Genomic DNA, 22962 nt, shown 5'->3' on the forward strand with positions numbered 1-22962 from the left:
TCTCAGTGAGAGGCCACAGGACACTGACTAGATCATTAAAGAGAAGGGGTATCTCCTAACTTCTATTAAGAGTTATTTTTAACATACTTGTGAAGTCAGTTAGGGGACATAGCTTGACTTTCCTCTTTCCTCTGATAACAATACGGTTTTGAGGTGTTGACAGAACACCCATGTGGGATAAAGGCACATCACCAGCTGAGAAGCTTTTCCTACTTAGTGAAGCTTTCTTTTCACGTTCTTATTTTCTCAAACTAGGCAGCCCCTTATAAACTTAGGCTTCATCTTGTCATCTCCTTCTCCCCATAGCACATAGGGCATGGAACCACAGCATTTCAACCACTGACATGGCACCTTCCATGCAAAAAAATTAGCTCCATTAGTGTAATTCCATTGGGGGATGTAAGCAAGAGCTTTTCCTTAATGCTTTTCATCTGTTTCAGCCTACAGCCCATTTTTAAATCAAGATTATTTTTTGCGTTAATCATGCTAAAGAAACATTTTAAGGTTTACTCAAAGCAACAGAACAAGCACAGAAATGCTGCACAGGGGGCTAAGCCTAGAAGCTTTAAAGCGTGAGAAGAAGCTTTTTCTTATGAAAATTGAGTAGGAACCCCAAAAGGGTCAGTTTAGGAGCCACACAAAGGCTGCTTGTTCCCATTTGCAGGATCTCAGTTGATTACTTTGGTATCAGACAGCCCTCAAACTGTCTCCTTTCAGGGGCTACTAATTCTGCACATTACCTGGAGAACTGCCATGATGTTGTTTGCCCTTTTTCCTCTATTTATCTGCTAAAGGAGAAGCAAGGCCTGTGGCCCTGTCCCCTCCCAGCTGAGGATGTTTTCCTAACTGAGGCTTCTCATACCAATTAACACCATCTGAAAGCCTTTAGAATGGGAAGATATGCCAATTTATCTGCTTTCTACCCAGCCACTCCAGAAGTGGGTAATGCTTATCTGCTCCAATTACTTCTGAAAATGGCATTTGGAGAGTCCCAGCTGGAGCCAACCCAAGAGACCTTTCAGAATTTGGCAGTGGCCCTCAGTACTCCTCACCATGACCATTAATTGGGGTGTTGCTGATTAAAGGATGAGTACACCAGGCTGGGCAGCACCCACAGGCTGGGCTCTTCCAGTAACAATAAGTTGGCTGTGTTAGAAACCACATCATCCAAAAATTTTAGAAAGCACCACGGCCCCATTAGGACCTTTCTTAATGGGGCACCCAAGACACAGTTGTTGCAACCAAAAAGCCTAAACCCAATGGCTTCAGTACATGATGGGGGCCTACAAGAGAGCTGGGAAGGGGCTTTTGACAAAGGCATGTAGTGATAGACTAGGGAGAATGGCTTATATCGGAAGCAGAGTAGGTTTAGACTAGATATTAGGAAGAAATTCTTTACAGAGAAGACAGCAAGGCACTGGCACTGGTTACCCAGAGAAGTTGTGAATACCCCATCCCTGGAAATGTTCAAGACCAGGCTGGATGGAGCTCTGAGCAGCCTGATCTAGTGGAAGGTGTCCCTGCCCATGGCAGGGGGCTTGGAACAGGAGGTTCTTTAACGTCTCCTCCAACCCAAACCATTCTATGATTCTGCTTGTACTGGAAACACACATGATGCAAACTTTCTCTGCTGCTTAGAGGACACTGATGAGGCTTTGGTAGGCAAGGTCAAGATGTTTGCCTGCTCTGATAAAGCATGAAGAGGTAAATCATCCTGTGCAACTCAAGTGATTCAGATGGTACTTTTGGCATTTTCCCCCCCTCCTGCTTTTGTTCTGTCAGTCTGAAGAGAACAGCTCGTGTGATGTAATTTAGAATGGAGCTTTTTTAAAGCTTTCACTCAGGAAAAGCTTCAGGAGCTCTGGGGGTATAGCTTAGCTCGGAGAAACAGAAAGAAAGCAAGTTTGCATTGACAGCTTGATCCCAGAGAGAGGTGGCTGCCTGCTTGTCTAACAGGTCCTCTGGGTCTGGATGAGGCAGAGACAGAGGAGCAGTCATATTAAGTGAACGCGCGCTGCCAATGTTAAAGGAACAATTACCATTATTCTGCATAGTTCACTGTTTGCTACTGCTATTTCCTTCAATAAAACCTCTTTTCACTTGGCAATTGGAGCTTGTCATGTAACAATATTTCTTATGCACAATACACATACTAAAATGCCCCTGTGTTTTTAATACATTTATAGTTGTTAACAATAGCGGTATAGCGACAGAAAAAACTGTACTTGCTTTGAATACAGAACAGATTGAAAAAAGAACAAACCAGTGGCCCTGATCTGAAGGATTAATGGGGGTTAGGTTTTGCCTAAACTGTGTTAAAACAGTGATACCTCTTCCATTTCTTTGACACCCACTTCTTCCTCTCAGGGCCTGGGCTGTGACCTCCTTGCTTGGAAGGCGTTGTACACCTGAGCCTTGTGCAAAATTTCAGTCATGGTTTTGATGTCAGGGAGTGTTGAGGAGAGGGTTGGGCTCTCACCTGCCCCTGTGCCTGGGCAGCCCCGAGTGGGGTGGACAAGGGGTGCCACTCCGAGGTCCTTGGCAAGCCCAGCCTGCTGAAGGTTGCCCAACAACCCTTCGATCCTTGTGCATGGTGCACAGACAGGTGGGAGCAGTGTTACTGTCCAACAACACCTGAAACTCTGGTGTTCATCTGCCCACATCAGACTAACAAAACTCCTTGTGAATGCAGCTCCTGGTGAAGCAGGACAAACAGACAGCTCTGGGCATCTCCCCGGGGCTGTGGAGCTCTCCAGCTCTCCTCCAAAAGCTCACACAATGGAGACATTGTGTTACTACTGAGCTTGCCAGCATCACAAAGCCAGGTGGAAATGACCGCAGTGAAGGTGCCACGGTGAGAAGAAATTACGTGTTTGCACTTCTGAGCAGGCTGAACCTCATATTTCATGCACCCAAAGGAACAAGCAGCTGTTCGGAAACCTTTGTAGCACAATCATGAAGGAAACTTTCTTCTGCCATTAGATTCGTGTTTTCTAAGAACTCTATTTTCTTCAGAACAAGTTAATATACACAGGAAAAGACATCTTGAGTGTTCCTGACTCTCCTACACTATCCAGGAATAGTGATAGACTGCGAGTTTAAACACATTCTTCCACTGCACAGTGAGAGAAGTGTGTTTAATGCTGTGAGCAGAACACTTACCATGTTTGCCTTTGCCAGAGCCGGCAAGACTACACTGTTTTAAGAGTACTTATTACATACATAAGTAACAGTGGATGTCATCTGTCTGCCCCCAGAATAGATGTTCTGCATCTTCAGTGCAGGTTAAAAAAAGGATTTGTGAAAAGATGCACAGCATGATACATCTTCTGCTTCAGATATTCCTAATTGCTTTGTCTATGGCTTTTTCTGAGGAAAAGAGAGAAGACACCCAGAGAAGGCCACCATACTGGAGGCTGATTTGGAGCCTGATCTGAGCTCCCTGGAATTGTTTTCTCTGACATCTGGTGATACAGGATCAAGCCCTTGCGAAGATAAATAAATGGTTTTCCAGCATGGTCCAGCACAGGCTGTTCTGCAACACCTGGGGAGGTGCTCAGATGGCAATAAGATTAATAATGTTTATTACAGTGTGCAAGTCCAGCTCCCAGTTGTGTTCCAGCGTGGCATGCAGGCAAGAGAGAAACAAATGGAAGTGTTTGCTAGGAAAGTCTCATAGAAGATGTAAGACTCTCGCAGACTACCACTCACCATTGGGTTCAAATCAAAGAAAAGCTTTTATACCTTATTAGAAGACATGCAGGGCTGTAGTCATATATTATCATGAGTCAATTTACCACCAGTACAGCTCTGAGGACAATCAGTGAGAAATGCTGCATCTTCTGTGATTTGCAGTTCTATTTCACAGCGTTTAAAGTGTTTGAATGTATTTTAAGAATATATATGGGTTTGATGGTGTTAATATAGATGGGTTTGTTGGTGTTTCCCCCCACCAAATGAAAATGCTGACAGTCTTGGAGCTGCTCTGGCATTAATGCCATCCAGGGATATCTTTGTGACCATAACTGTGTGTATTGCCTGCTTTGGGAATAAACATAACTTCAGTGCCATTCAGAGAGTGGCACAGTTGTCAAGGACCTTGGGACATGAAAGGAAGACACTGTGCTGTCTTTTCATTGGAAAGTTCACAAATTCTGCCTAGAGATCCCTCTGATATTTTCACTTTTCAATATGTAGTGCTTACCAAAAATAAAACTGAGAATTTTAAGTGCCTTCCAAATTTAATGACACAGAGTTTTACATGGAAAAAAAATTCTGTTGTAATAAACTCAGCATTTTCTGTTTTACATTACCTATAAATTTCCCCAGCTAAAGAGTGAACAATTACACAAGGATGTCCATGGGTGTGACCTACCTTTAGGTACTGTACCAGGGTATTAAATAAAGCCCCGTCCACTTCTGGCTACTCTGCTCTGGTTAGGATTTTGTTTCTGGAACTTGATCATATCGACAGACAACCTTAACCTTATTGTGGGGGGAGTCATTAACCATGAGAGGAAGGAAGAGTGAAATAATGCAGCAGGGAAATCGAGGCAACAACAACAACAACAACAACAATAGTAATGTTTGTTTTTTCTTTGCTTTGAAAACAACAAAGTCAATTCAGATGAGACAATGCATCAAAACCTCCAGTTTCACACTGTGCAGTGAGGAATAAAGAGAATTTGAGAGGTTTGAGTTAACCCTGCAAAACAACAAGCAGCTGCCCATGAGCACTGGGATGGACCTGCTCCAGCACCCGTGGGATGTGCAGGCAGCCCCATCAGAGGGTAGCCTCGGGGGAACTGTGTGGTGTTGTGCATCCCAAATCCCAGCCCAGGGAAGAGGACAGGGGCTGGCACAGCCATATGGTGACTGGGGTGGCCTACTGACATTAATAAAAACAAACATTGCTAAGCCCTCCACTTGGAGGGGGAAAGACAGGGCTGTGTGTTTTCAGTTCAAGTTCAGTTTGTGACTTACTTGTTCTGAGTTTTTTTAATTATCCCTTTTAGCAAATATCAGCAGAGTGCAGTCTTAAACAACAAGAAACAAAAGAACTTGGAAAGCAGACTTTAGCTTTCTTTACAACACTTCTTAGGGCTGTTTCATATAATAGGGCCACCACACACCAAAAGTTCTTCCCCATCCCTGGGGTGTTCAAGGCCAGGTTCCACAGGGCTTGGAGCAACCTGGTCCAGTGGAAAGTGTCCCTGCCCATGGTGGCTGGTTGGAACTAGCTGGGCTTTCAGTCCCTTCCAACCCAAACCACTCCATAATTCCATAAGACCAAAAAATCCAGTCTGGGGCTTAAATACAACTTCAGGTATAGCCACTCCATCACAGTGACTCCCAGAGAGGACGATTCTCTTTCAAGACCTGCTGGAATAACAACAGGGTGCCAGGATGCTGTGATCATAAAATTCAAAAGAGGCAAAACATAAAAAAACAACGTAACAGCAAGAAGCATGTGAAATACCATGAGATCCTGCTGCTCCCTGAACTAACCCCAATTCCTGTAATAGATTTATCTCAAGGAAGCCATTTCATAAAGGCACAACCGCCAGGACAGAAATACGGACCTAAAGAAAAATGTGATAGGGAAAGAAAACAGTGGGTGAAGGAAAATTTAGGAGATCCAATCTACAAACAAGTCCTGGGGGCTCAGATAAGGCTCTCCTGAAGGATGCACAGCTGTATCCCACATCCAGCCCCTTGGGTTTCAGGGATTGCCTTGCCTGTTGACCAGCTGAGGTTGTGTTTCTGCTGCAGTTAACACTTGATACCAAAGCTGTGAGGTTCCTGCGAAAATTCAGTGATTTATCTCGGCGCTTATCAGCCTAGGGCTCCCAAGGACCTCTCGCCAAGAGAGCGATGGACAGGGAGGGCTCTGGGCAGGCCCTGCAAACCGCCCAGTGAACAAAAACCCACTGTGGATTTTGCTGTTGTGGTCATTTAGGGCATGAATTATGTCCAGCCTTTAACATAGATGATGATGTCTGATGCAACAGGGACTTTGGACTTAGCACATAAAAACCTTTTCATAGTGTTTGGTCCCCCTTCTTGCAAAGTTGTTACAACTCCAAGGTGTAAGAGAGCAGCATAAAATTCACACTAATCCCTTCAATTCTTTTTTAAGCATCCTTAAATCCAGCTTTTTTTTTTCCCTGCTATACATCTTACTTTTTATAGTTAAAAGTAATTTTAAAGCAAAAGAGAACATAAACAATATACACTGACTCTTGACACTCCATTGCTTTTTTAAACTAGAATAATAAAAATTTGCAAATGAACAAAAGAGTGGGAGGAAGATATCTGATTTACAATGTTTTTGAGATAAAGAACACTATAAAAAAAGATCAATGTGAATAATAAAGCATTGTTAACTGAGTCATGACATTTCTATTCTCAGTGAAGATTTGAACAGTAGAGCTCTGCAAATGAGCACCTTGTGCCATTTTCAAAGTGGGAGGAAGACATATAATTATAATTTTTAAAGTGAAGAGAATTAAAAAAAAAAATCTCTGTGAAAAAGTTTATTGAAAAACATATCGACATATCAATATGACATAAATTACTTTAATTTTATTAAACTAGGATGGGGGAAAACCTCTTTTTGAAGACTGGCTGCAGAAAGCATTCCTTGAAAAGAATTTTCTTTATTAAAAACTCTTTGCTAAGATGAAACAGCACTGAATGTCAGCACTACCGTATATTTATTTTGTAACTCTTCCAACAGCCGAGATCTATAAAAGAAACGTATTTTCAAAACAGTTTTAACCTCCATTGTCTTGATCATTCGTATTAGCATTTTTCATGTCACCTATTGAAATCCCTTAAAGGAACCTTTTATTCAGTCAAAATTAATGAAGCCGTTTTCTTAAAACAGCCTCCAAAAAGCAAAAAGGACGTAATGTTGTGCATTTTATTTGACATACGTTTTCTGCCATTTCACTTATTTGTGTGATGAGAGCAATACTTCATATTTATGCTATCAAATCTGCAGAGAAAAGTGATTTTGAGAGAGAAGAAAACCAACTCTGCTCTTGCTGTGTGTGCAATTTAAATCCACAGTGAAAATACAGCATTGATCAGATTACTCCAATTGAGTCATTTAGTGCTTTGGCATTCCTGAAGTTAGGGCCCAGCTGTGAAATCATAGTTGGGGCCAAACATTGCTGTTAGGTGAGTGCACATGGCTCCCATTTTCTTCAAAGGGAATGACACACATGGCCAATATTTAGCTTTCACCTCTTCCATTCTTCAGCTAGCAAAGCCAGAACCAATGCAGTATACGCAGGCAATTTAACAGAATTAAGAATACAATCAAGATTTTCCAGGACTTAGTAGTGATTTGGGATATATAATTCAATACACCTCAAAACGCAGATGCTCAGCATATTCTGAAAATCAGGCCATCTCAAATGTCTTGCTTTAAGCAGGTAAAATCATAAATTACTCTGAGTATTTTGGCCATTAGATCCTAACAAACTGGGTGTAGTACACCTCTTCAAAATTATAAGCTCCAATTTCTGGCTTGGCTGGGATGCCTGAGAGAATTACGACATCCCAACCCATTTTTATTCCTGTGCTGGCACACAATTCTCCCCTTCTATTACCATTATGGGACTTGAACACAGTGCAGGTGCCCTTCTGCAGCAGGTGACCCCTAGGGAAAATCCAAGTCCTGGCTCTGTAGGTCCCCTGGGATGGACTGGGCTGCTGGGATGGCCCACAAGACCTTGCAGCATAAGTGCCATGGAGAGAAAAAAGGATGCATCCCAAAAATCTAGCTGCCCCATGCCGCCTGCAGATCTTCATTTCAACTCAAGGTCAAGTGGAAAACTTTTCTACCATCCTTGCTGACTCTCCTCTTCACTTTCTCCTGACTCCATCTGTTCCTCACCCATCTCCTTCGTTCCGCACTCGCCTCCCTCTTCTTCCTGTGTCCATCTGTTCCCTCCTTCCTCGACACAAGTCGGGGAAGGGAAGTAAATTCAGTCATTCACTGAACAGATTTCAAGATGAACCCCCTCCCTCTCCAGTTCTAACTTCATTCATCATGGCAAAAATTATAATGAATAGAAATGTTGAAGGTGAAAATTTATTAGGGATTGTGTTTCTTTCTTATATGAAAAGCAGTTAAAGCAGCATATAAACATTGGCTTCATTCATTTTTTCTTAATATATGGTATAATTAGTGAGAAATATTAGTGGAAGTGCTTGCTATGCAGTCCATCAACACATGCCTGTCAGAGCTTAGGATCTGGGCCAAAAGTTTTTGCCAGTCCTGTGATAGATTTATAATAAGCCTATAGAAGGCTTTACAGTTAGCTGGGTCACTAATTCATGAAGTTAAAATGTATGCAATGAGGTCAAAAATACACTATTGATAAAATACCCCCTCCCGGGATTGCACCATTAGCTTTGTTACTGCAACAGCAAAATAAAGTAAACCCAAAGCTCCTGTGAATTACCAGTCCATCATCGTAAATCAGCAGTGAAGCACTTGCACGAGTTCATGATGTCATCTGAAGCCCGGGATGTATTTATAGCCTTGTGTACTATTTCCTGTTTCCTTATGACAAAAATAAACAGTCTCTAAATCCCCTGCATCCTTATGCCTGAGCTCAGCAGAATGTAATGGGCACGAATCTCTGAAAGGCCCTGTGATATATTGGTCTAGAGCAGCTCCCTTCTGATGGGCCGTGGCGCCCACGCTCCCTCCAGCCTCTCCCATGTGGGCAACAGCAGTTCCCATGGATTTTGCTCCATCTGCTGCACTCACTGCTGGGATAGTCCCACACCCCCTCCTGCTTTCCCCCCCTGACACTTAGGAGGAAAGAAGGTTTAAGCCCAGGCCTTAGGCATGGAGTGAAGGGCCTGGCAGGCACAGCCAAGGTGGAGGAGCATTGCTCCATGTGGGGGCCTGGGCTTGCCACCACGGGGACCTTGGGCATCTTGTCCACCAAGACTGCCAGGCCATGAAGGTTGGAGTTTGGGCCGAAATTTCCTCTCTCCTCCTTTGTTAATTACTTGGGAACCTCATCTAAGGTTTCTGGGGTCTGTGGGCATGGATGATGCCCCATATTACATCTCAGACCTCCCAGCTCTCAAATTTTCTGTACCTACCTGAATTTCTGTGTTTGCCAGTGGTCCTCTTCACCTCTTCTCAGGTGAAACTTTCTCTCTTAGCAACTTGTTTGATTTTTTGCTTCCTTTCCAGCTATGAGACAGAGGGTAACACAAACAGCACACCATCCCATGTAACCTCCCTTTGCAAGGAAGCGCACTTGCTTCTGTTTGACCTCAGAGCAACAACTGCTGAAGTCAATGACTGTCACTAAGTGGCTGAGAGTGATAGCTGTGCCAAACCACATTTATTTGATATTTATCCCTCTTCAATTTTGGTTTTTTTTTTCTCCACCAAGACCGTCGCACCAGCTCCCTGCCTCTGCTGGCCCTCCCTGGGGTGACATCAAGCAGTGAGGACCATCCAGGTAAGCTGCTGGCCCCGTGCATGCAGATACTGCCTCCCTGATAGAGAATTATATCCTTTAAACTAGCAAGAAAAAGTGTTTTGTTTTTCTTTTTACTTCTGCTTTTTTGAAGCACTGCCATCAAACCCTGAGGTTTGTGTTTCATTGTTCTGTGAGTCCTTTCAAACCAAGTGAGTTCAGAGCAAGCCTTTATATGTACAAGTTATCATCCATCAGGTCTGATGTGGCTCTGCCTGTGTCATCTCAAGACTGAAAGGACATGGCACACAGCTCTTTCAGTGATGAGCATGTGATACATTAAACAGACAGGTAGCAAGAGCAGTGCATGGGATAGCGAATGGCAGGGGGAGCAGCCAGGCGTTCTTTGGTGCTTTCGCTGCACTGATACACAAAGATGCCTCGGGGGAAATTAAAAAGTTACAGGTCCTAAACTGCTACAGTTTTCCACACAGTTTAGCATTAACCCTTGGGATTCCTTATCACAGGGGTGTGAGGCAAAGGGCCATTGCCAGGATGGATTGGAACAAATGCCAGTGTCGAGTAGAGCCACAGGCTCCCTCGTCCTTTGCTTGTAAGATGTGGATGAGCCCTTTCAATTCTCCTTCTCTTTCAGTGGCATCTCCCCCTAAACAGTTGCTCCAAGAGCTGCTTTGGATTACCTGCACTTCTGCAGTCCCTGTCCAGCAGAACAGAGCACCTCTAAAATCCTCTGTCCTTTATCAAAAATAGGCTTAGAGCCCTTGTATGCCTCTATATTAAATCTAATTTCAGAAGCATGCAGGGAAACTGCAGACTCCTCTTCTCCAGGACTGCAAGATGCTGGTTTGTGCCTAAAGCCAATGAAGAGAAACAGAGGTCAGGGGACATACTGCAAATGCAAGTCTTGGTATCACTGCTCCTCCCTATTAACCAGAGGGATCTGGGGCTGGCATCAGTGGAAAGTAAGTGACTTACTTTCTGCTTTCATGAATTTAGACACTGTAGTCAGCCATCTGAATCACCCAACTCCAAAAAGAAAAAGAAAAAAGAAATTCCATGCGAGTATTGAGACTATCTTTAATACAAACATGGGTGAATGATCCCAGTCTTCTTCTGCAACAGCCAAGGCAAGTCCCAGCTTCCCCATGTGAGGAAGAAAGTTGCTACTTCATACTATTTAAAAATGGCACATTGTGGGGGTGTACCTTTAGCAGCCTCTGCCTAACAGTCTAACACTGAATAATCTGAGATTTCTTCATCATGATACACTTATTTTTCCCTTCAAGTTCACTTCAGTGGTTGATTTCTATATGTTAAAAACACAGACATATGTGGACATCTGAAGTTGAATACAGGCTCTTAAAAGAGAGTTGGAAAGTTTGACCCTCTTCCCATCTCTAATTGTAATTTAGTTTTCTTTTTATATTGTCATTTAACAGTAATCATAAATAGTATCAGTGGTATGTAATATATTTTTAAAGCCTATTTGGCTACATCTATTTGTTCCAAACTCTCAAACTACTGCTGTTCCACCCAGCAACAAACTATAATAGAAAAAAAAAAAACTGCTAGCCACCTTTTTTTTTTTTTTCTGCTGGTCTAGCACAATCTTTATTTCTTCAGACACTTTGTGCAAACATTAAATTGATAAAAGACATAATGTAGATGGACCCACAGCTGAAATGAAGGTAATTGCATAAAAATGAAATGGAGACCTATAATTGTACACTGCTTTAGCCTCTCCCGCAGTGTTTTCTGGAAGCAAGGATCTCGCTTGTCATAGCAAGTTGCTTGTTACAGTGATTGCATGAAGACTTGATCTAGCTGTACAAGACAAGTATAACATTACTGAAAGGGAACTTTTCAAACTAAGAGTCTGACACTAAAATGTACTGTATTTTCCAAGATGTAGTATGCTTTAACAAACAGAAGAGTCCCTGAGTGACAGCTTTTGTTACCCTTTTGTTTGATGGTGCTGTATTGAAAAATTCAGGTTATGTCTATGCCTTTCTATTTCTGGTTTTGATTTCTCTTCAACGGCACTTCAAGAATAAAAATTGACTCAAAGTATGAATAGTAGAAGTCGGTGGATACAGTAAATGTTAGTCTGGCATTTACTGATTACTTCTGTCAGGCTTTTTGCAGTCTCGCTCTTGAATGCTTAAATGCATTCAGTGGGCCATTGTATTGTTGCAGAATTGGGGAACTCAACAGATATATTGTTAATTAACAATATGTCTAGTTTAGATTTTTGGGCAGATTTTGAAAGTGGAAAATAATAGTTATTGTTGCCTAAGCCTTTTGATCTGATCCATGTGTATCCAAAGGCCCAGCCTGGGGGTAGCTCTCAGTGCGGACACACAGGATCCATTTGTAATATTGGCACCTGAATAAAAGCTGAGGCTTGTGTTTTTTGGACTCAGAAATAAATTATTGTCCAATAAATCCAATGCATAAGCAGGACATCGCTTCCTCCTGAGCCCTGCTGCTTCAATTAGCACAACTTTTCCTGGAGATGGTTTGTTATTGAATGGAAGTGCAGGCAAACTTGTGGAATGTCATTGATTCGTGAACACTGGAAAACAGTCATTACTGTACAAGTAAGGACATCCAAAATACATGAGTTTTCACATTCTGGATTGAAGAGGCTGGCCAAGAAGTCAGAGAGGGAAAAAAACCCCTTTATTTGCTTATTCTGGGGGGAAAACCATCAATAAATCATCACAGATGGGCAAACCCAGACATGCATAGCCCAGGATGCTGATTTCCTCCGACCAAAGGTACAACCTCAGGGGAGAATTGCTGTGCTTTGCACTGCTGGGTCACACCCAGCAGAGCCACTGCCTCCTCTGCCCTTCCCATCTCACCTGCGGCTTTCCTTTATCTTAATGCTCACAAAACCTGACAGTTATAGGTTTCTGAGACTCCTCTCTGTGCCACTTCTCTCTTACTGCCTCCATGCCATCGTTCACTCCCTGCCCAAGGCCAACCTGTAAACTCTCCAGGACAGGGAAACCCCACATTTCCATCACAGTAGACTTTGTTGTCATTAAGACTTCAAAATCAAGGCAATACTTCTGCCACACAACTTTAAAGCAGTGATTTAAAATGAAAATGATAGCCTAGTTTTTATGCTTACCTTATCCCAAGGTCTTACTCTACTAACCTCTACCCAGATTTTCTGCTTCTACATGTTTCGCCAGGTAAAAATTATCTAAAATGGCATGAGACCCTACTACGAGCAGAAATTTAAATGAATTGCTCACTCATTCTGTAAGTAAATTGAGTCATAGAAATCACAGAAAGATTAGTTTGGAAGGGACTTCTAGAATCACATTGGCCTCTGTCAGAAACCTGCAGTAAGAGCAGGTTGCTGGGGTCCATGCCCAGGTGAGCTCTTCACACAACCACAGCCTTGCTGGGGTCTGCTCTGGTGCTTTACACCTCCCATGGTGAGGAATTCATTCCCTAGGCAGCTCCAGCTGCCCTTGCTGCAGCTTCTGACTGTGCCCTCCTTTTTCCTCTGCACACTGCTGGGAGGAGTTGGGATGTGGCTTCTCCGTCACCCTGGCTCTGGAGGGGAGCACAGCATCCAGCACCCTTCTTTGCCTTCTCCTCCAGGCCAACCAAGCCCAGCTACCTCAGCCTCTGCTCACACAGAAGGTCTTCCAGACCCCTCACCACTTCAGTAGCCTTCAATGGGCTTGTGCCAGATGCCACTTAGCCCTCAAATCCTTGCTTCCCCCCTCTTCAGGCCTTATGGTTCCCCTGTTTTTTCACTTACCCTGCAATCCATCCATCCCATCCACACTTCCTCCTCTCGGCCGCAAGGATACTGGGGGAACAACTACAGTCTCATCAAGGTTTCACTCTCTGTGAGCCTTTCCTTGGCTTTTCTTTAATATATGTCAGAAGTCAAAGCTACCTAAAACCCAAGAGATGTGCAGGGTCTCTCTTCAGGCTCCTTGCAGCTGAGTGTAAACAAACCACTTTAGAGCACTTACTTACTGATCTTCTCAGAAAGTAGCATTTGCAAAACTGAGGTGTTTGTAAAGATTGATTTTCTGTATATAGCTCAAGAGCAAGCATATCACAAGATTTAAGTAAGATAAAAAGTGAGGCTGTGCTTGATGTGAGGTGCAGGAGTTAATCAGCTGTAGATAAGAACTGATGAGGTTTTATCATCCCTGCCATGGAGTGAATGACTGTGTTTCTTGGCCTCTTGATCACTTCAGAGAGTGAGTGAAACTATATATCAACCCGTGTTTATCTGTGCCTGAGAAGTTCTTCAGGAATAAATTGAACTCAGAACTCTTCTTAACCTTTCCCGTAGTTGGGGCTTAAAATTAAGCTCTCCCTCTGGTTTTTGAGCTGCCTCTCTGGCACGCTGACAGCATGTGAAGTATCCCATCTCCTAGTTGACTTCCAGGCCAACAACGTAAGTGGGGATGAAGTTATGAAATAAGGAATCTGGATGCTAAACAGAGACCATCTGGCTTTCTTTGCTACAAGATTATGAGCCACAGTGAGCTGGCACATCTGCATCCAGATACCGCCCACGTGCACATTGTTGGCTGTTAATTTAGGGACACAAAGTTGCAGCTGAAAAATAACAAGATAATTGTTTTGCCTTCTTTTATGTCACAAATTGAAGTTAGGATATCAAACTCAAAATCGATGTCAACTGAGGCAATAGTTCTGTTTTCTTTCCAAACCTAATCCCACGAACTGGAAGTGAATTATTACTTAGCCTCTGAGTCCTCTGGGTTTGAGAGAAAACCTTAGAAGGCAAATTCACAAATACCTTTACTATGAATAAGCCTCTGTAAAGGGACTGAAATCACTAGGTACGAAGGGTTAGGCCTTGGAAGTAAACAACTGTAGGTTTGAAAATTCTGCATATGTTATTCTTTCAGATCTCTGCCTTGGTATCACAGTCTTTTTTTCCCTAATCCCACCAGATAACCAGCTTACAAATGAAAAACACACAGATGAAAAGCCTATGAAAGGTATTGTTATGAGTTCTGTCGCAGAATTCAGCATCACAGACGCTTCATCAAAGGGTACCAAAAATGAGAAGAAATTGTCAGATGCAAGCAGATCATCCATTGCTTCCCTGGAGAAATGCAGAGAATTCACTTACATTGAAGATGATGCATCAGTACATCAGAGAGACAGTGATGGTATGTTTTATAAAACAGATCACATTTGAGCTGATTTCTAAATAATGCCCACTGCAAAAGAACTATGTATAACCAACTCGAAATTAAATGTTGAACAGGAGGTTCAAGAACATCGCCAAAAGCAATGTTAAGTTGCCCTGCAGACATTTGTGTGATAGATGAGAATTTCTAGAAGATGATCTTAAATTGTCAGTGATATTAAAGTCATAGAAGAGGAGCTTAGAGCCTATTGTGCCACAGAGCATTTGTACTTTAGTAATGAGTGTTTGCACAGAGGCACCAGTGTCAGTGTCAGATAAATGCTATTCCTGCTTATTCCAGTGGATGTTGAAAAAAGGCTCTGTGAAGCATTTTAGAAGTTTCTTTTGAGTGCCTTTCACAATAATGGATTGGTGTGTTATATCCGATGGAGCTGGCATCTATCGTGCATATCATTTAACAATTCCTAAATTGAGCATTTCTAAATACAGATCAACACAATAAAGTGCCATGTTCTGCAGGAATCCTTAACATCTCTATTGTGTCACTGATCCTCATAAAAGGGATGTCTCTGATACATCTATTGGAATACACTTAATTTCAAGGAAGGATCTGAAGTATTTATTTTATTTAGGGGACTTGTCCTCTTGTCCAGATACTCCCTGTTTGTGAGCTTGAGGACTATCTCAACCGTTACTGGCACACAGGTGTGTCCCATGTGATGCAAATAACAGATTTCATACTCCTTAAAAAAGCTGAACATGAAGGAAATTAACAACAAAAAAAAACCCCAATCTGTGCTTAATTAATAATGTTAAGGGCTGGATAGAAGCCAAGAAAACCAAAGGAAGCCAGATTTGTGGTTGTCACTGCATACTCAGCTCACTCCACTCTGACAACTTACTGCTTATTCCACATAGACGAGGCCAAATCCTGTTTGCTGGTGCTTGGAGAACCTCTGAAGGCAGAGCAATAGATGAGGAAATTGGTGATTATTTTGTTCCCTGTGCTCAGACAAGAGCAAATCCAAAACTCATTGGTTTCTCCAAGGATGACCACCAAGTCTCCAGCAAGCTTTGGACCAGGGTTGTTCTGAGCCTCATCTGTGTGGGCAGATGCCAGCAAACAAGAGCAGGAAAGATTAGAGATGAGGCATGCTAGAAAAATTATTATAAATTCTTCTTTTGTGCTAATTAATCTACTAATGTAGAGAACAAGAGTTGAGGTCATTGTTCTCACTGAGATAAACATTGTAAAGCCGTTTGGCAAACAGCAGGGAAAACAGAGGGGAAAACAAGAGATTGCATCTTCTTTTATGCAGTTTGTGGCTAATTTATTTTCAAATATATAAATGAATGCATAGGAATGGATGTCTAATTGCTAATATCTATTATTTATATACATTACCCCACTTAAAACAGGACCAAAAAGCCTCACGCATGCAGATTTTTTGAAATGTGTTACATCCATTATCACAGTTCATGGTGTGTGCTCTGATGGGAATTTAAAAGCATCTTTACTGCACATCACAGAGTCGGTGCTGAAACATTACTTTATTATTAAAATCTTGTGCTTTTTGTGTGCTCTCTTTCCTGGATGAAGCCCTACGAATCATATCTATTCTTTCCAGATTACATAAGCACCATTATGGTTAACACATTCAAGAAAAAAAAACCTGTTATTAAAAAAATGGATCTTTGGAGAGGGAGAAAAAAAATTGCCAAATCCTTAATTAAGACATAATTTTGAATTCTGTCTCTCACATCTATGTATAGGAAGGAAATTTCAAAAACATAAGAGATCTAAAAAGAATTGTCTTAATTACACCAAGGACTACTGGATAAAATGATTACATTTTCTACACTGTAAATTTCATACAATTAAATGCAGTGGTGTCACCTTATTAAATGTTTCAATTTTATAATTATTTCAGTTCATTTAGCTAGAAAAAAATATAAGAATGAATTTACTAAGTATCACTGAAATCTAGTCATTCTTATTCAACAGAACTGACTTAGAAGTTAGTTGTGCTTGTCTGAACCTAAATAGATCTTGACATATTTAAATAAGTATTAAAATTGATAACATTGGTGATGATATGCCACTTAGAAAGAAGTTCAATCATATGCTATTTATTCTTGCTTCCTGCTTTAACTGCCGTTGTTTTTTTTTTTCTTAATAAAGAAGCTGGAATGTTTTTTTTTTAATTTTGTTTTTCATCAAGAAAGCTTTCTAAAAAAAAAAAAAAAAAAAAAAAAAGAGCATAATTCTGGAAACTTCCTGGCAGTGAACTTAATGTTACGTGAGATAGAAAATGCCACAACAGAACCAATGCAGTTGAATGAGTTCACAGTTAGTCATCCTAGGGCAAGAAATGTGGTTATAACCATATGCTTTCCTGAAAGAACCAATGAAAAGACATTCATATTGTTGAAGGCATTTTTCCTTTCCAAAAACAAGAAGGGAAAAAAAAAAAAGGAAAGGTCTGGGTCTGTGCTCCAACTGGATTCACACAGTTGGAATCTCACACCTGCTGCACCCGAGCAGCCTCCCCAGATGCTGGAGGCTGAGGGATGGGGAGTTAATTAGTTGATTTTTGGAGGGCACAAACATAGCACAGAGTTTTAGTCATGGTGACCAAGTTTTCAGGAATATTCACTGGCTCCAGACACACATCCTACATGATCTATTTTCCAAACTTTTGACTCCTTTAAAAAATTGACATTTGTGAACAAAAAAATGAGAACCACATTTAGTGGGTAGTTGGCAGGGCCCTGAGCTGAGACTCGACCAGCACACTGCCCTCTCTGAATGCTCTTCTCCAGACCCGCTCTCCCTTCCTGTCCTTGGTGGTCATTAAACTTTTTTAGTGTAAACTCTTGTGAAAATGAAAATAAACTGCAGCGTCACCTGTGCTGGTGTCGTGGTTTAATCCTGGGCAGCAACCCAGCCCCATGCAACCCCTCACTCACTGCCCCTCTGCAGAATGGGGGAGTCAGAAGGGTAAAAGGAAGAAAACTCATGGATTGAGATAAATACAGTTTAATAGGACAGAAAAGTAAGAAAATAATAATAATAATAGTGATAAAATAATTAGAATACACAAACATTGCAATTGCTCACCACTCACCAACTGATGCCCAGTCAGTTTTCAAGCAGAAACTCATGCTTGTTTTCTCCCTAATTTAAATTGATGCCATATGGTCTGCCATATCCCTCTGGCCAGTTAGGGTCAGCTGTCCTGGCTGTGTCCCCTCCCAGGTCCTTGTGCCTCTCCAGCCTCCTTGCTGTCCGAGCATGAGAAGATAAAATTTGGTTTAAAGGGCTTGTTCTTCTGGATGTCACTGCCACAGGATATTTTCATTCAAATTATTTTCATGCAGCTGTTGCTTTTCCAGAGCAAACAAAATAGAAAATAAACTTTTCACTTGTCTCTATAGAAGTAGTTATCATCAGTGTATTTTTAGCTCACCCCTCTCACTTCTGTGTAGCTACACTGGCCTAAAACTGGGTAATCTCAGCTCACCCTTGTTCTTACATCTCCCTGCTTTTCCTTTCTCTTAGATGAATGCGCAACACTTATCCTGGCCTGCTTGTTCTGCCAATTTTGGGACTTTCTTATAATGCTGCCTGATACCTGTGAACATTGGCTGACAGATACCTGTTGTCCATCCAATAGATATTACCAGACCTCCGATGAAGACCACGGCAACAACGACTGCAACTGTGACTGTGACATTGATTGCAGCCTCTTTGAGTCCTGCCACGAGACTGGGGAGTGCCTGGAACTCGCCATGGAGATTTCGGAAGTCTGCTATCGCTAATAGGAAAATAATTGACAAAATTCCTCAAAACAACCTGACAAATTACAAAGGAGGTTTTGGTTTTTTGTTTTTTTTTTTTAAATATTAATCATAACCAGAGGTTTTGCCAATGAGGACTATGTGCATCTTGCTGCTCCCTCCCTGGAGGTCTCTATATCTGTACCATTCTGGTGGCATGATATCACAAACTGCTGAAGCCAATAAAGGACAAAAAAAGGTCTTCTCTGCCATAGATGACAACAGAATTCCTAAGTGCCAAGCGTGCTCGCTGCTTTAGCCGCTGTAAATCCAAGGCTTTTATAAACCTTTAATTCCTTTAAACACGGATTTCCCCATTCATAAACACAGAACAAATTACGATATTATTTTAGGACTGATATATATATTAGTTCATCTTCCTAATGGATTCATACCTAAACATGTATTACACATTGTTGGTTATTATAAATAATTTATTATATAGCATCATTTTATAATTAAAAATTTATTTATTCAATCTCTTGAAACACTCTTATATGCCAGTATAGGTAGAAAAAAAAATTAAATGAATTAGAAACCATGCTACTGGTAATTACAGCAAATGTCACTAAAAATCTCCAGCGAATTTTGTGGAGGAAGAATTTTCATGGGGTAGTGCAATTCAACAGTGTATTAATGTGCTGGCCCACGGTAATGTAATAACAGGTTATGCCTATTGTTCATTAGTTATAGGAAAGGGCTCCTTAAGTGTAATTAGCCTAAATGGGAATTGACTGCAGACTTCCAGAGGAGAATTACCCCGTGGATAGCCAGTAACTCCTTTGCTTGATTTTCATTTGTAAGATTTCTGCAAGAAACAGAATATTGCCACCTATTCTAGTGCAAACAGGCATCTCCACCTGTGCACCAAAGATTACAAAACGACAGTATCTATCCTGGTTGTGCTTTCAAACTCCCTCTGTCTCTTTTCTGATGGCAGGTCTGATTGATAAAAAGGAAATACATGTTGCACATTACACATGACAACGAAAGCATGTAAATTCTGCTGCCTGAGGGTGCAGAACACAGGTATTAAGCACAGAGAAAAATACAGAGTTGCTTGCTCCCATTCGGTATTTATAGACTAACACCAAAATCAGTGTTTGCTTTGTATAAGCACTAAAATTTCTCCCAAACCCCCCACTGATCTCAGTGCAGAAGTGCCTGTGGAATCCCGAACAAGGATCCTGGGCAAGATACTGGGATATTAAGCATTTCTAAAATAATTGAAGCCACTTGCTTATTAATCAGAGTAGTCCTGATGCACGAATATTTAATAGGAAAAAAATAATAATGAGATTTTCCTTTCTTTCTGTAAAACTCACATTTTCAAAAAATCAGAAAGTAAGAAGTAGAACCACTAACAACCTTTGTCCAGGTGTCTTACAAAACCTAGTGACCAGAAGACAGCAAACCTCAGCAATGCAGTGAGCAGCCCAGAACACCTCGTTTCAGTGCTCCTTCCAGGACATTGGTGGGGAATAGAAGAGATTTGTTTATCTTACATTGTCACATCATGAGCTGTAGTCACCTAAAGGAAAAAAATCATTAGTCCTTCATCACCACACCAGTACCAGCCTGCTGGCTGTGTCTGGACCCAAACCCCAAAGCATAGCCCACTGCCCTCCAGGAGGCACTGGTTTGGGTCACCCACCCCAGGATGGGCAATGCTGAGTTTTAATGCTTCAATTTGCATTCTCCCACAGACTTTTGATCTTAAATCTTCCAAAGCTAAGCTAAACTCTCACTGCTACATACCAGGCCACGGACGCTTGCGTCATTCCATCCTTTCTACCACAAGTTGTCCTTGACAAAGTGGCATGTGAGTATTTGTGAATAAAAACTCTGACCCGAGGCATTTAGGAGTCAGAAAAGCAGAAAGCTTGCTCCACATACCATTTCCTAGAGAAGTACCAATAAAGATGCACATTGGCAGTCCTTGCTCTTGATGCCACTCTCCAAAAGGGGAGATTTCATGTCCAATGGCTGGAAGGAGCCCAAGAGGGGAAACCAGAGGGTGGCATACCCCAAAATGTTGTCAGTGAGAGAATCAGAGATAGGGAACTTCCTTTCAAGCCAGGATGTCTTGTTCCAGTTCTGAGTCTGCAAGAAAAAACACATTGGCCACACTGGGATAACTCATGGCAACTGAAGTCTCATTCAGGTGTGGAACTGTACCGGGGACTTTTGGCTGAAATGTGGAATTTTTTTCAACTCTTTTCCTAGGAATCATTATTCAAAAGATTTTTTCGTGTTGTAATCCATAAATTAAGGCCTACTGAGGTCATGTCTACTATAGGACACAGGTAAGGTCAAAGACAGAATTACAATGGTCACAGGTATAGCCATGATTAGACAGGATGTCCCAGCTGCTGTTGTAGTGAACGGTGGTGTTTTAAATAACACAGCAACATCTCCCTCCCTGAGGTGTACAATGGCACATTGCTCAGTTCCCTGCTTTAGGAAGTAGGTTTTTTGAGACCTTTTTAAGCAATGAAACCTTGAAAAACATGTTTTTTTCATACAACACAGTAGAATCAGCAGCTTATGATAACTTTGTTTTCTCTCATAAAGTTGTTAATTCCAACATTGAACATTTAATTATATTGACACCAGAGAAAGTCAATCAGACTTTTCCATTAACTATTCCAGAAACTGTGTTTCCTCTTTGAAATGCCATCCTATTCCCAAACTAAACTGACTTCCTGGTGCAGAAAAATACCCATTTATCAGATCTGAACATGGGTAGATACTCCAGTGAAACCGAAACATTTGGAACAATTCGGGGCTGTCTCTGTATTTTTTATTTACTGGGAAGGAAGGTCTGGGTGCTTGAGTAGGAGGCGTTTGGGTGGATGACTGTTGGGAACATGTTGGACTCAGCTGTGCTCCCGGGGAGATGTCAGCGTGTGAAACCAGCTCCTGAGAACAACAAATAGAAGTTCCCATTTTGCAAACGGGAACATCGCTCCGACACGACGCCTCTCCCCAGCACCAGAAATGCGCTGACAGATTGCTTGGGGGAAGAGAGAGACAGAGAGAATAACGGAAAGCTGCATTGCTACCTTCCACAGGAAAGGACCATGGGATGCTGTCTAAGGATCTCCTCTTGGAAATGACCCAGCAGTCTCATCCTTGAGACAAAAATGTCTTTTCACCTCCTTTCACTCTGTTCTCAGAACACAATATGGATTAGGATGTAAACTTTAGAGGAATTGATGTTTGCTAAATATTGGAAAAGCCTCTGGGGGCTTGCAAAAGTTTAAAGATGAGTTATCTCAGAGGATATTAAGTTGTCTGACTGACCATGAGCCCTTCCATAATGTCATTCTGGTGCCTTACTCTCCATGTACAATATGAGTCCCATGTACACCCCCAAGTATAGGAATGGAACATATTATATTACCTCATTCAACTTTCCTCTGCTTCCTAAAGCACTTTGATCATTCATACTCTCTCAAGCAATCATCAACCTCTTCCAAATGTCCAGACAATGCACAATTCTGCCTTAACTCCAATGCTGCTTAGGGATTCAGGCTGAGTGCTACAGCTGAGCTCTAGAAGACTTTGGTTCTCAGGAAGAAAGCAAAATACAGGAACAATTAAGATGTTTGCAATTGTATTTCTCCTGTTATGCTTGTACAGTATCAAGAAAAGTTCAGTAGTGTCGAAACTAAGAATGTATGTATCTATTAAATTTTTCTTTTAATTATATGAAATGGGTGGTTCCATTGCTTTCATCTTTATCTCTTTGGGTTCTCTTAAATGCAAGGTAAGTTTCCTATTATGCAAGAAAATGAGTTTACCAAGCAGACTGGGATTTCCAGGCACTGCTCCACTATAATTCACTGTAACTGAGCATTAATCATGATTAATAATCTATCATTCCTGTGGCTTAGGAAAAAAAAAGGAGGAGTTCATTGAGAAACTGCCCTTTCTCTTAGCATACCTCATATAATTGCACAGTGGAACAATTCTATGGAATTCATTATTCTGCTGGTAATGATCTAGATTTCCTTAACATTGCACATGAATGGGAATCGTTGCCATCTGATGGATGTTCCATGGCCTGTGCAAAATGAGTTGGTGGGTGCAAGCCAATTCATAATGGATGTGTGCCCATATCACAAAAAACACCATTATAATTGGTACCCTTAGGAAAAATGCCAAGGTCTGAGTGTAAACAGAGCACTTTCTGTCCCAAGAGCTCGTGCTTCCATGGTCAGAGTTGAAGCACAACAGAATGAGCAATGCCGAACTGCATCTGCTGCCTCTGTAAAGGGCTTCACTCTCCTGAGGTAGCACTTGGCATCTTGGATGCTCGGTAAAATTAGAAGAAAACTCACTCTGAAGGGCCACACTTGTGTCTCTTCCTCCCACAGTCACTACAGTCATCATGGGGGCTGTGCAAGTATAAAATGGAGTGGAGACGGTCATTGTTACAGTCCATAATTTGTCCTCTTTCTAAGTGTATCCAGA

General features: G+C 41.7%; 1 protein-coding gene across 2 annotated transcripts in view; it reads left to right on the forward strand.

Annotated features, from left to right (window-relative positions):
• Positions 1–22197, forward strand: part of MDFIC2 (MyoD family inhibitor domain containing 2) — a 48073-nt gene extending 25876 nt beyond the window's left edge. The window contains exons 3-5 of one of the 2 annotated variants that reach the window (XM_042014065.1): positions 9432–9500; positions 14441–14662; positions 18206–22197. In XM_042014065.1, coding sequence (XP_041869999.1) covers positions 9432–9500; positions 14441–14662; positions 18206–18465 — 551 coding nt within the window. In that variant the 3' untranslated portion in view covers positions 18466–22197. Of the gene's footprint in view, positions 1–9226; positions 9501–14440; positions 14663–18205 lie in introns of those variants that run through there. The other variant, XR_006013780.1, reaches the window with a different exon arrangement.
• The last annotated feature ends 765 nt before the right edge of the window (positions 22198–22962 follow it).

This window comes from Corvus kubaryi, unplaced genomic scaffold, assembly GCF_017639235.1.
Source record: "Corvus kubaryi isolate FWS band 111438036 unplaced genomic scaffold, C.kubaryi_AGA036_p1.0 136, whole genome shotgun sequence".
NCBI lineage: Eukaryota > Metazoa > Chordata > Aves > Passeriformes > Corvidae > Corvus > Corvus kubaryi.